General features: G+C 39.6%; 1 protein-coding gene across 2 annotated transcripts in view; it reads right to left on the bottom strand.

The window, feature by feature from the left end:
* Positions 1–842: 842 nt before the first annotated feature.
* Positions 843–14,774, bottom strand: part of med14 (mediator complex subunit 14) — a 79,388-nt gene continuing 65,456 nt past the window's right edge. Inside the window, exons 26-31 of one of the 2 annotated variants that reach the window (XM_078409201.1) lie at positions 11,955–12,190; positions 11,446–11,625; positions 9,701–9,808; positions 8,721–8,846; positions 5,089–5,278; positions 844–1,524 (exon numbers count right to left, since the gene is read on the bottom strand). In XM_078409201.1, the coding sequence (XP_078265327.1) occupies positions 1,451–1,524; positions 5,089–5,278; positions 8,721–8,846; positions 9,701–9,808; positions 11,446–11,625; positions 11,955–12,190 (914 nt within the window). In that variant the 3' untranslated portion in view covers positions 844–1,450. Of the gene's footprint in view, positions 1,525–5,088; positions 5,279–8,720; positions 8,847–9,700; positions 9,809–11,445; positions 11,626–11,954; positions 12,191–14,774 lie in introns of both variants that reach the window. The other variant, XM_078409202.1, reaches the window with a different exon arrangement.

Genomic DNA, 14,774 nt, shown 5'->3' on the forward strand with positions numbered 1-14,774 from the left:
CAACTGGCAGTTCGTTTCATACACCATACATCCTTAGTATGAAAAAGTGGCTCTTTGGGTTCCCTTTTAAATCTTTCCCATCTCGCCTGAAATCTGCACCTCTCATTTTATGACTCCTCTTTTCCCAGGGAAGATTGTGAACATCCACCTCAACTACATGGTTTAATTTACCATTAATGTCATCCCTCAACCTCCTATGTTATAGGGGGAAAAAAGACAGGGACCAAAGGGATATGGGCCAAAAGAAGGCAGGTGGGTGGGACTAGCAATAATAGGACATCATGGTTAACATGGAAAAGTCGGGCCAAAGGGCCTGTTTCCCTGGTGTATCATTCTATGACCCTCGACTAGAGCCTTAAAAAGAGTCTCAAAATCTATTTTCTCAAGCAATGCAGCCTGAACCGCCAGCATTTTGGGTCTATCTTTGGTATAAAGCAGCATCTGCATTTCATTTTTATTATTTTATATCCCTATCTAGCTTCTCTTTATAATTCAAGCCTTCCAATCCCAGCAACATCCTTGTGAATGTTTTCTGCACCATTTATAAGTTAATGATACACTTCTTATAACTGGTCAACCAAAATTACACCCCATACTCCAAGACTTGCTCCAGTACATCAGATCTTCATGTTTCATGCCAACATAAGTTCATTCGAAAGTTTTATATGAGAGCAAGTACAAAACAGTTAAAATAATTCATTTAAAATTCATTATGTAACAAAATATGACTAAAAGTAAAACATTATTGATACATAAACCTTAAGAAAAATATTAACACTAAGTAACTGTTTGAGAAGTTGATGTAAATAAAAAGTAAAAGAAAACAACTTTAGGCAACTTTGCTGTATGTAGTACATACTACACATTGTTCAAACTACAGAATATGTTACAAGGAATAGTGGTTTGATTTACTTGTTTATTAAATATTGTTTCTGAGCCAATACCAAAGGACTCAAGTTTTCTGTAAAGATTTAAAGCAGTCATAATAAAATACAGCTCCATTAAAGTTTCACACTTTACATTACAACAACCATCAATATAACAAATAAGTATGAGAACAAATGAAATTCAAGCTGCTATGGCAGAACATATGAAAACTGACATTTGTGTTCTCTCTAGAAAAACAAAACATCTTTGGGCATAATCATAACCTAATCCTTTCCTCATTAATATTATAACTATGGTTAATTCTAACTCAAACGGAAATCTTTGCAGATTTTATATTTTTCTTGAAATGCAGTTTATAAAATACACTATATAACAGCAGGTATACAAACGGATGTATCTTTTGTTGGAAAAATTGAATCCCTGAAGAATAATCATGCTCTTAACTTGCATTGGAGCACAATACTAAGAATCCTTAATTCTGTTTTGCATCACAAACTGTCCAATTAATTATGTTGCACAAAATCATCTTCTCCACGAAACCATAAATCCAGAATGTGGGGCTTTACTGTCGACCGCCAGGGGGCAGTGTTAGGTTTGCCATCAATTCCCTCACGGCTGCATAGATTGTGCAGTCACCTGTGAAAGTAATATTACTAACATTAATAGATATACAAATGAATAAAACAAGTGAACATATGCACCATGATCTTCGACAAAGTTTATTTGATAATGGATTGAATCTTTATTATTTATGCTTTATTCTTAATTGTTAACTGTATGTTTGTGTTGTCATTTGTGAGTGGAGCACTAAGGCACATTCCTTGTATATGCACATACTTGGCCAATAAACTTATTCATTCATTCACTTCAGCAAACTATCATGAACACCTGCATCAATAAGGGGGGGGGGGGGGGGCTGGTAGAGCTGTTGCCTCACTGTGTAGAGACCCAGGTTCGATCCCGATCTCGGATGCTGTCTGTGTGGAGCTTGCACGTTCTCCCTGTGACTGCATGGGTTTCCTCCCACATCCCAAAGACGCAAGGGTTTGGAGGTCAATTGGTCTCCAGTTTGTCATGTGTGTGTAAGGAGTAGATGCAAAATTGGAATAACATAGAAATACTGTGAATGGGAGATCGATGGTCCTCATGGACTCAGTGGGACAAAGGGCCTGCATCCATGCCGAATCTCTAAACTAGACTAAAAACTTTTAAGAATTATGCAAGCTAAGAAACCAAAAAACACAGGACCCAATAAAATAAACAAACAGAGCATCAAACTACATCTGCAAAATCTCTCTCTTGTCTGCAATGTTTTCCATTTTAACCAGCTTTTTCCATATCACTGTGTCGAGATGTGTAATTCCATATCACTGTTTCGAGATAAGTATTTCTTTTTTTTGTACAAACAAATTGCGTCGTGACAAACATGCATTCTTAATATCATTACGCATTTTGTGAATAAACACCTTGAAGTGATTTCACAGCCTTCATCAATGCGCTGCCGTCGCAGCTGCGGCTTGCCTGCAGTCCGTTTGTCTTTTGTGTTTTTTGTTGTTTTTGTCTGAATTGTAGTTTAATATGGTGTAGGGTTTGTATGTTATGTTTGGGGGAGGGGTGGGGAGGGAACGGGAACTGTAAAATTCTCTCTCCCGAACGGAGACGCGACCTTTGTTTCTGTGTCGTGTCTCCGTTCCCGTTGCGGCCTACCACCGGCCATGCACCTGGGACCACCTGGGGCTCTGGTTCGCAGAGCCCACGGCCTGGACTCACCACCTGCGGCGCTGTCTGCCTTCGGATGCTGCGGGAGCGGCTGCGACTCGTCTCCGGAGGCTCCGGTGCGGGCCGCGTGGACGTCAGAAGCCCACAGGCCCCTGGGTGGGGGCCGACATCGGGAGCTCCGGCAGCGGCAGAGGCAGCGTGTTCGCCCGCCCCGAATCGCGGGGCTTGGGTCGGCCCGCCGCGGACCTTTCACCGTCCGGCGTGGCCTGAAATAGGCCGTGGACCTTTCACCGTCCAGCGGAGGCTTCAATATCGGGAGCCCCGACCGCCCCAACGTGGCAACTCCAACAGCCTGACCGCGGGACAAGACGGCAGGGGAAGAGAAAAGACATTCTGGCCTTCCATCACAGTGAGGAGGGACTGGAGGAGACTCACTGTGATGGATGTTTCTTTTTGTTTGGTGTTAGTTGTGATTGTATGTGTTATTGCATTTTTATTGATTATTCTTATTGGTCTTATTGTTTAACTGCGGGTAATGTTTCATTTCACTACACATTAATGTGTATGTGACAAATAAACGACTATTGACTATTGATATATTGAATTAGTCTGGGTTTTTGATCCAGTCAATATTAAAACAATGGTTAAATGGTTTTTAACCAGGAGCGATAGTGGCGCTGCTGGTAGAGCCGATGCCTCAGTGCAGAGATCCGTGTTTGACCCTGACCTAGGGTGCCGTCTGTGCGGAGTTTGCACGTTCACCCTGTGACTGCATGGGTTTCCTCTGGGTGCTGCAGTTTCCTCCCACATCAGTAAGACATGCGGGTTTGCAGGTAAATTGATCTCTGTAAATTGCCCCTAGTGTGTAGGAAGTGCATGAGAAAGTAGGATAACATGGACCTATTGTGAATGGGGGAATCAATGGTCAGCATGAACTTGGTCCATTTGCATTGGTCCAAAGGGTCAATTTTCATGCTGTATCTTGCAATCAAGAATAATATAAAATTTGTCGGTCATATTGTAAAAATATAAATTACCCGTAAAAAATGCCATTGTATTGGAATATTTATCTCACTCTCTGCGGCCTCTCTGGCCAAATGATTCCACTTCCTACATCCCAACTAAAGCCTGATCCCAGCCTCATCCTAATGCCTGTAACAATGAAAAACACTTGCATCACAGTACTTCCAAGTTCTTTGGCCTAACCCATCTGCAACAGATCCCTCACAGACTACACCTTAACCAGAGTATCCTGGCATCATCGGCCTACCAACTGCTATTAATAATTATTTCACCACCAGAGCATAGTTCCTGATTCCAGATCTATACTTGGGTCAGACAGCACAGAGCACCTTAAAATGAACAGCAAATAACCCTCATTTGGCAGCACAGCAATTTCTGGCTGATGGACAGAAGGTCGAGGTTTATGTGTATTATTGTCACGTGTAGTGAAATACAGTGACAAGCTTTTGTTTTCGTGTTATCTAATCAAATCTGATGAATGAATGAAATCTGATGCATGAATGTAATCTAGCCAAGCACAAAGTACAAAAGGTCGTCGTCGTGGCTATCCCTTGAGGTCGAGGATGATGGTCTATGTTCCTTCACAGAACTAAGACGCCTGTGCGTGTGTTTGTTTAGCGTGTACTTGATGTTGATGTTGTACTTGATGTTGCACTCCAAGAAGCACACGGTCCTTCACAAATCAATCAACTAATTCCAATGGCAAGGGAACCAAGATTTGAGCTGAGATCTGTTGCAGCCTTCATCCGCCTTCACAGCCGTTGGGTTCAAGATAACTTTGTCTGCCTGGTCTGCCGTTGAGGTCTTGTAGGTTCAAAAGGTAAAGCAAAGAGGAAGATACCAGATTGCAGAATATGCTTCTCAGCAATAAGCTATGTTTTGTTTAATTTAGTTTATTGTCACCTGCACCAAGGTACAGTGAAACGTTTTTGTTGTGTGCAAACCTGTTGCATTCCTGTTCCAATTCAGTGATCATTCGGTCACTTAATACTCAATAAACAGTGGAGCACAATGAAATACATGATAGACACAAAATGCTGGAGTAACTCAGCAGGCCAGGCAGCATCTCTGGACAGAAGGAATGGGTGACGTTTCGGGTCGAGACACTTCTTCAGACTGGAGTCAGGGGAAAGGGAAATGAGAGATATAGACAGTGAACTAGAAAGATATAGAACCAATGAGAATGAGAATGAGAAGCTGGTGCGACTTGGGTGGGAGAGGTATCTCTCCTTTCCCTTTCCCCTGACCCCAGTCTGAAGAAGGGTCTTGACATGAAACATTACCCATTCCTTCTCTCCAGAGATGCTGCCTGCCCTGCTGAGTTACTCCAACATTTTGTGTCTTTCTTCAGTTTAAACCAGCATCTGCAGTTCCTTCCTACACACTATGAAATACAAGTTCTTTGCACATTGAAATTATTAAATTGAGGGTGACTTATAGAATTGTTTTTTGGCTTACCCTGTGGTGACTGGTGCACCTCTGAAAACCTCCTCAAAATGTTGCTAACCATGGTAGCAGCTGCTCCCGATGTGTTCTGTGGTCTTGGAATATCAGCCTGCTGTGTTGCCCCTGTTGCCATATCATAGACAATTGGCACAATAATGCTGATTGGTTCCTGTGGAACTGTCAGTCGCTGAGTGAGTTGCAGCTTTTGGGAGATAAGAGTGATGAAGGGTAAAGAGGAAGCATAGAAGAAAAAGTAATCTTACATTTTGGTATTACAAACTCTGACATGAACAACCATCGATTCATCTTCTATTCCCAATTCTAGCTTCGTAATGGGCCTTGTTTCATTAGGACTTCTGTGGCCACATACAGATGATATGGTTAGCTATCATTACATTGGAGGTGTTAATTGAATATCCACAAAAGCCAATTCCCTAATCTTTCAAGATTGTGAATAGCAACAGAGGTCTCCAAATGTATTTTTCAAGAACTTTGCTCTGCTTTTGACTGCACACTACTATGCATTTCAAGGAGGACTTTCTACAGAATAGGAATAGATCTGCAATTTATACTGACAGTTATATAATGTTCACACAATGGTAGAAGTGACCATTGCATATCCCTGTAGAGACAAAGTCCTGTCACCAAAGACACCCTTCAATGGTGTGGGAATATGGGGTAAACACAGACTGATGAAGTTCCAATGTATTCCAAGTTTTCAACCTGAAATATCAATTTTTTTTTTCAGGAGATGCTGCTTGACATGCTGAGCATTTTTTATTCTACTTTAGACTTAGAAAAGATTTGGAAGCTCAAAACCAGGCAGCCACAAGGTTGTGAATCATCAGCAGTAAAATAAAATGCATACCACCTATACTGTATTACCCAGCAGGTGGCTAAATTTATCGTTACTTTCAAGCCAAAGGATCGACCCTAGTTCAAGGAATGCAGTAAAAAGCGACACCAAACATAACTAAAAGTGATTAGACACTACCCGAGTACAGCTGCAATGCTGGACTATATAAATGCTCAACAGTATGTGAAAGAGTTGAATGGTCTGACAATCAATAGGTTAAATAAAAGCTCTGATATCTAACCGCATATAAGGAGACCGCTCCAAAAGCATCTCCATCCTTAATAATGGCAGGACCAAAAAATCAAGTTGAAGCATTCACAATCACATTGTTCCAGAAATGATGAATAGAAGAGCTTAATCCTGTGAGCCCACCATCATAGATGCCAATCATTAGTCAATTTGACTACATGGTGGTATTGGCTGCAGTAAAAGACTTTGGCTGTAGAACTAATTATTCCAGGATATTTACATCATTGTAATCTACCTGAAAATTACTCAATTATTTCTGATGAGACCTATTCACAAAAAGCCAAACATATCCAATATGGCTCATAACTGAACAATTAGTCCACTTTCCATCATCAGCAAATTGATGGAAAGCCTCGTCGACAGTACTATCAAGTAGCACTGATTCATCAACAGCCTTCTTTCTCCCTATGTCCAGATTTAATCACATTTGAATTAATACACTCTGGACTTCATCACAACCTTAGTCTAAACACGAGATGAGAGTGACTACCCTTGACATCAAGGCAGCATTTATTGAGTGTGGCATCAAGGTTCCCCAGTGAAAACTGGTGTCAATTGGCATCAAGGGAAACATACTTCAATGGTTGGAGTCATACCACCACAATGGAAATAGCTATATCTGTAGGAGGTCAATTAACCCAGACCTTCACTGCAGGAGTTCCTCAGGGGCCAGCTTAATCTTTAGCCCAACGATTTTCAGCTAGTTCATCAAGAACTTTTTTTTCATCATAAAGTCAGAAGTGGGGATGTACTACACAATGACAGCGCAATGTTCAATTCCTTTTGCAACTCAAATAAAATGAAGCTGCCTGTGCCTTCCTGTAACAGCATTTACACTATGTTTAATCACGGGCTGATAATGGCAAATAGCATTCGTGTTCCAAAGGTAATTTTCTCTACTTAGAGTTGAGCCAGCTACCTTTGATATTTAATGACATTACCAACGCTGAGTTCCCATGCTTTAATGTCCTGGAGATTGCCACTGATCAGAAACTCACTTGGACCAGCCACGCAAATATTGTATTTACATGTACAAGTCAGAGGCTGGGTTATCCTGTGGCAAGTGACTCTCCTCTTGAAAAGCCTAAACCTTGCCACCATCTACAAGGCACCAGTCAATAGTATGACTCAAAGCTCTCCATTTGCTTGCCTGAGTGCAACACCTTCTCAACTTTCAAGAAGCTTGATATCATCCAGGACACAGCAGCTTGCTTATCAGGTACCACGACAACTGCAGGGTATACTAGCTACAAAATTTACTTCAATAAATTGCCGAGGCTACCTTCACCTTCTACACCTGTAACTTTTATCACCATGGAAAAGGTTGATGCATGTTCCCCTCCAAGATGCACACCATCCTGATTTGGAAATATATCACCAGCCCTTCATTGCTGGGTCCTGGAACTTGCTGACCGATGATAGTGGGAGTCTCATCATCAGGGCTGTCATGGTTCAAGGAATCAGTACCGCACCACCTTTCCAAAGACATTATGGCCAATAAATGCCACAACAAAAAGGAATTTAAAAAAATCATGAAACTATTCATCTTGAAAAGTTGTATATTGAATCATCTTGAAGATGTTTATCTATCTTGGAAGTGTACTATCTAATGATGCAAGGATTGATAAGGAAGTGATTAATCACATTCAGACAGAGCATATCTTGATAGCCTTATATTAAGTACACATAGCAGCCTGCTCATTGAAATTTGTAAGTGAAACATATAGATACTCTTAAGGAAGACATTAAAAAGCCAATGTCCAAAGAAGGGTCATAAGGGTCCCGACCCAAACGTCACCTATCCATGTTTTCCAGAGATCCTGCCAAACTCCGAGTTATTCCAGCACTTTGTGTCTTTTTTTGTAAACCAGCAGCTGCAGTTCCTTGTTTCTACAGCCAAAAGCTTCCAAGATTTATTAGAAAATCTGAGCACTTTGCACCTTGTTAAGTGGAACGACATCATGGACAGTAAATTAGTTGAACTTGCTGTCACTATCAACGTTAAAGTTTAATTCATCAATGACAAGTTCTGTTGTGCTGAACAAGTTAGGACAGATAACCTTTGGTTGCCAAAGCAAGCATTTAGAGAGTCAGGTGGAGCAGAACAAAAGAGGCAACCAACAAATGTTTCATATAAAGAAAATCAAGCTTCACTTGAAGCAATATAAAAAATATCCATTGTTTCAATGGGATGGCCACCAAGAGTTGGTAATTGTGTGCTGAAAGGTTTGGAGCTACAATACTATGCAATTGGAGGCAGGACATGAGAGGAAGGAATCAACACTAAGTGAGCAAAGAAAACAGAATTCACACGGGAAGGATATTTTGACAACATCCATCACTGGTCAGCCTGCATAGTCATCGATGCACCCGACTATCAGGAAGTTTAACTTCCCCTACCACCATTATTGAATACACAGGACACCCCATTTTAATAATTATCTTAGTATGGCACCAAATCCAATATATCTTACATTTATGAGTTACTATCACTTGACTTTAAACTGCAAGGAACTCAAAGTAAAGGAGCTTTACTTACAAAGAACAGCATCTTGGATTTTAACACCACAGCAGGTGTTCCCGGAGGAGCAATTGGAGGAGCACTGGGAGGAATTGTCAAGCAGAACTGCACATTCCATCTTATCTGGGTTGCTTGATCAGGAAACTTCATTGCAAAATAGAACATTATTTATTGAAATACAAAATGAAGATGAGAATTATATTGGGTATGTAGATGTACAGTATAGTATTAGTTTTTATTTTCTTCAAATGGAACTGTGTTGGAAAATATCTACATACCCCAAATAATTCTCATACTTTTCAGTATTTATTTTAATATTTTGTCAGTATAATGTGCAAATATACCATATTCAATATTTTCTTCTGAGATTAGTACTTCAAGCAAAGTTTTAAAAATATTACTCTTAAATTCACATTTCTTCCCAACCTAATTCTGAATCTGTAGAATCCCACATGACAAAAAATATAACTAAAAGTAATAAATAGTTGCACAATGTTATAAATGCTGGTATGTCTCCAGACCATTATGAAGAAGATTTTTGAGAAAGTGTTCTTAAAATTAATTCTGCAAAAATTAAAGCAACAGTGTTAAGAGGTTTCAAATTTTCACTCTGTTTTATCCATTTCAGTTTGCTTTTCTAACGTAATTGCCAGCAAACAAAGTTGCAAACAGTGGAGTACTTCATGAGAAAGCCAGATAAAAAGCAAATACACACATACTCTGCCATTAAGTGAATGTTATATATTTAGCTGTATAAGTGCTTTTACACAAATATTAAAATGGAGCACAAGAAGGAATTTCAAGCAGGCAAGAATGATTACATACATATTCAAAGTCTCAGTTTGCAAAATTCATTCATTCCAAGCAATAATTAGCTCTAAGATCATAGACAGAAAAATATTACAAATTATGCCTGGTTAGAGAAGGAGTATTCAGAGGGATAATACACCGCATATGGTGTCGTGAAGCTGTTAATGTTCCGTTACAATGTCACTTACCAGTTCTAGTTTCATGATGCGCACACAATCTCTCAGGATGTGTGTGGGAGCTCCCAGTAGCTTTGCAAAGGCATTTAGTGTATTAGCTTTAAATGGTGGACCAGCAACCTTACCAAACAGAAATAGACAATTATATACCTGCAATACTAGGATGGCAATACATGAAAAAGTGATTAATAACAAAAATAGCAGGTTATTCATTCAAGGTAATTTTCTTTTTGTTTGAGTTCAATAAACGTAAAGGTAGATTTTTTGCAGGGTTAGAAGGTCACTTATCACTAATTATTAAATCAGTCTTTAAAAGGAAGGGTTAAGTTATGTTTAATGACTTATTTTGATGGGGAAATTACATCTTATCCAAGGACCGTTCTTATAATCCTAAGCAATTTTCTAAAAAAGCAATCAAATATGCTCCACTCTGTCAACTATCTATCAAAGATTTCTGTGCCCTTTTATAAATGCTTTACAGAAGATTTGTTTTATTTACCAGAATAGACCAAGAAATAAAGGTATCACAAAAGATAGAATAATTGGTATTTAGTCATAGAGTGATACAGCGTGGAAATAGGCCCTTCGGCCCAACTTGCATACCGGCCAACATGCCCCAGCTACACTAGTCCCATCTGCCTGTATTTGGTCCATATCCCTCCAAACTTGTCCTAGCCATGTACCTGTCTGTTTCGTAAACGTTGGGATAGTCCCTGCCTCAACTACCTCCTCTGGCAGCTTGTTTCATACACCCACCATACTTTGTGTGAAAAAGTTACTCCTCGGATTCCTATTAAATCTTCTCCCCTTAAAGTTCTTTAAGTTCGTTATACCTTCTGCCACTGCAACCTTACCATAGAATACGCCAATCAGTAACAACACCCAGCCTCCAACTGCAGACTTCATACCATGGGCAGCACAAAGCAGGCTTGATTGCTACTTTTTAACTTCCACCTACACAGAGGTTATACAGTTGGAGGAGGATTATCCAAATAGGGAGGGAAGGAATCCAAAAACAAAACTGAAAATTAAAAAAATGCGGGAGTGTTGGATAAATGAGGATCCACGAGTTAGCTAATGTGGCAGGAGGGAATTTACAGAAAATAGACTGAGGAAGACCATTGAAAAGTGATGGAATAGTGAAATCTGGAGACAAGACATGGACGAGGGCTTCATGGATGGACTAACTCAGGAATAAGGTTACAGAGGGGGAAACAGGCATTCTTCATGCTGGTGTGAATCTAAGTATGCAAAGCTGAACACAAGCTCACATGACCCCTTGGTTGCAAATAATCTGGTTTAGTTTAAGCAGCAATGAGAGGGCTGCAGTCAGTCCTTAGAAAACAGACACTGCACGGACTGAACACAATGGCTGCTCAATACATGAACACATTTTCCTTTTGAATAAATATGAAAATTTTCATGTGTTGGAAAGAACTGCAGATGCAGTCCTTTCCAATTCAAAATGAAATTCCTCGTATGTTACAAAACATACCTGGCTAATAAAGTATGATTATGATTATGCTGATTTACACTGAAGATAGTTTATATTCCCTGTAGGAGAAGGGAGCAGTAGGACCCAGGAAAGGCAGACCATGTGGTGTTGGAGCCTGCAGCGTGGAGACTGTGGCCCTGGAGCCTGGAACTCGGGTGAGGCAACGGCTCCGGCTTGCTGGTGGAATCTCTATATAAACACATTTCCTGCTCACCCAGGATTGGATGTCAGATAAAACAGTGTAGCGCTATAACAAACTTACTCTCGTTTCAAAGAACTTTTCTAAAACTTGTAGTTCTTCTTGCATCCATGGGTCTGTTGTTTCAGGTGTTACTTTGAATTGTAATGTCTGGTATGTCTGCGGGTTCAGTGCCACTCGACACTTCAGTGCTTCGGTCTTAAACATGATCACACCAGGTTCATTGGAATTTATAAGCTGCAACTGGAGGAAAAAACAATAAACATTTTTGGTTTCTTTTAAATAAGCTGATTAACAAATCAGAGCTACGATTGCTAAAAATTACATCATCTGGATATTATTTAAAAAATGCAAGAATTATATTCTTCACTAATCACGATGAAGAATATACTGCAAGAGATACCCGTTGAATGCAAGTTAATAGTAAATTTAGAAATTTGGAAAATAATCTATTTAGATTTTTAAAATACTTAATATAGGATTTCCCCCCCCCTTTTTTTCTTAAAAAGATGCGCTAGCTTTCATATTAGAGCATTTGATGATTTCACTTGGAAAATGATTATTTCTCTTACTGGTTCCTGTTGTATGATCCTCTGTAGGTGTCGCCTCATCATAACTGATCCCAAGAATCGTTCCAGTGGGGAACAAAGGTAACTTCCAGCCAGTCCTGGAACAAGACCCGGCGTTGGTGATGGACAAAGGAGAATGTGCAAGGCATTATGTGTTAAGATGGTAGGTATCGATGCAGCCCACGAACGCTGAGGTAGTGTACGAGGAGGGGGCATGTTGGTCGGCATTATTTGAGTACCTAAAATAAAAAGGTAACATATTATATTTACTATATCTATTTATACAAAGGCACTATTTTCCATTAAGGTTGTCAAAGTATATTTCACATGAACCACAATTAAACTCGCTGACTTCCAGTTACCCTTCTGTTAGATGTGATCTGCTTTACTTCATCACAATTCAAACCTGAAAGCAATATTCCAGTCATATGAGGAGTAGGAGCCATTTTATGTTTATTAGCTGTTTTAGCATATTGTATTACTTTGTATCCTGCTGTATTATTTTTTAGACACCAAGATGTTGCCTTGAGTTTAATATTAAGCTTACATAAAGGACTGGGAGGACCCAGAGGTATGGCTAGGGTTATGACTACAAATTCTTCCAGCACTGACGTGTGTGTGTGATCAAAGGTAGCTTAGACGCAGGGATCTTGGGTGTCATAGAATATACGAAAAGTGCCCACTGCAGACCTGCCAACATTTGATTTTACAAATTCATAATTTTGATGTCCAAAATTCAGAATTTTACATAAAAATTCATATGGCACATAATGCAACTTTTCAGCAAAAAAAAGTATGCACGCCAAATGCGCATATGCGTTGCGCTACATTCATGCGTGAAAAATGACTATTATTTCCAACAGTCTGTAGTTCTTGGATTATGTGTACGATGCCAGGCCTATCATGGGTATATTCTGCTATTTATAGAAAGGTTATTGAACAGAGATACTTTTTGCAACACAAAGAAAAAAAATGTTTTGCTTTGTTTTTTCCATTTTGCTTTTACCATACACATCCCAATTCTCTTGGTATTGAATAAAAGAACAATGGCCATAAAATGTATGACGAAGTTATGAAGAAAGAGTTGATATATGCATTCGGAAGTACATGTTGAAGTAAATTCACACATTAATTAATAATCAGCTCAAAAAGGTGGTAATTGATTTTTCTGCTGTGTTTTATATTTTAACACGGTCTTAATTAATTTAGTTATATAATCTTGCACTTAAATTTAATATTTACTCATTACAATTCCACCACTGATTTTCTGGCACTCTTGGTTCCAGAGCTTTGCTGGTTTATCCAGCTGGCCAAGGAAGTCGGCTATGGCAATAGATGTGCTGGCTCCAGTTGGGCTGGATTTCCAGAGCCCCGGCCACAGGTTGCAAATTCAACCCACCGATTGGCCATGGAAGTCCCGATGAGGTGGAGATTAGCTGCCTTGCCCAGCCCAGGTGCCACATTTTCGGGGAGACTTCCAGGGCAGGGGGGGGATTTCTCGCGGAACCCCTAGCGACCTCTAGCAGCCGAATTGACAAATTGCAATTACCGACTGTTTTGCGGAAAAATGGGAAGCAAAAATCGGAATGGTGGAAATGAAATAAGAAAGCGGAAACTTTCCACTAAATTCAGAAGGGTTTGGAGATAGGGTCTAATAAGTCAGTATAGGGTCTAATAAGTCAGTATAGGTCATGAAGGAATGATGATAAGATATTAAATTCTTACCAAGTTAATGACAAGAGATATGTTAATATGTTTTTTATTGCAACTTCAAATAACCAATAAAGATCTCTCTGTTGTTATTTGCATCAAGGAAGTATTGCTCCAGTTCTTTCGTCAACGGTAAGCTTGAAGTCTCTATAGGGAAGGTGAAGCTGCCATAACACATCGTAATAATCTATCTTAGCTGGAGCGATTCAGCTTAAGAATCTACTCCAGGAGCGAAAGCACAAGAACTTACCTTCGTGAGCGATGAAGCATAGGAACTTAACTTACCTGCAGTGATTAATTACAAGAACTTTCTCAACCGGAGAATAGATCAAGAGCTATCCTCGGTGAGTGAAACATAAACCTGTCTCTAAGAGTTATTTAAAGTTTTAATTAGCTCTGGGAAGGAGACTGAAGTTTTGTGTAGTGATTAACATTAGAAAGATTGTTTGTCGCTAAACTTTGAAGTAAACACAAACGGAATCGTTATCTGTGTTAAATCTGACTATGAGAAAGCCGGTTAATTGCAATAAGCTTTAATGGAAAGCTGTTTTTTGGTAGCTGATAATGGAAAAAAATAAGAATGCTGAGAACAAAGAAATGACCTTGAACGTGGCTAGTTATCAGTCTTCTTTGCATTCCGTTGAAGATAAGACTTTACATTTGCATGTCTTCGAGAATAGCTACAGTATGTCTGTGACTAAATCTGATGTTCAGTCACAAGGTGGCGACATCGGACTAAGGCCTAAAGTGGAGAAGAGAGCTATCAAGCTTACAACCATAGGCCATAACTTGCTCTTTGAGAAACATGTAAAGATGAAGAAAATGTAAACAAGCTGACAGGTTAATGGAAAGCATTAATGAGCTAATGAAATCAGGTGAAAGGATACACGACGTACGATTCAACATGATTCAATTTAACCTTCTCAAGGATGAAATCAATGAAGAATATAAAGCATTGAAACAGTTACCACTACCTGCAGATGAACTTGAAAGGCAAGATAAATGGATGCAGCAGGCAAGGGACGCTCTCAATGAATTTGCACAGGAAATTGATGCGTGGATATGCCAAGTAGGTCATAAGACTACACTCTCCAATGTCGAGAGGCTTTACGC

This window comes from Rhinoraja longicauda, chromosome 12, assembly GCF_053455715.1.
Source record: "Rhinoraja longicauda isolate Sanriku21f chromosome 12, sRhiLon1.1, whole genome shotgun sequence".
In the NCBI taxonomy this organism is placed as follows: Eukaryota; Metazoa; Chordata; class Chondrichthyes; order Rajiformes; family Arhynchobatidae; genus Rhinoraja; species Rhinoraja longicauda.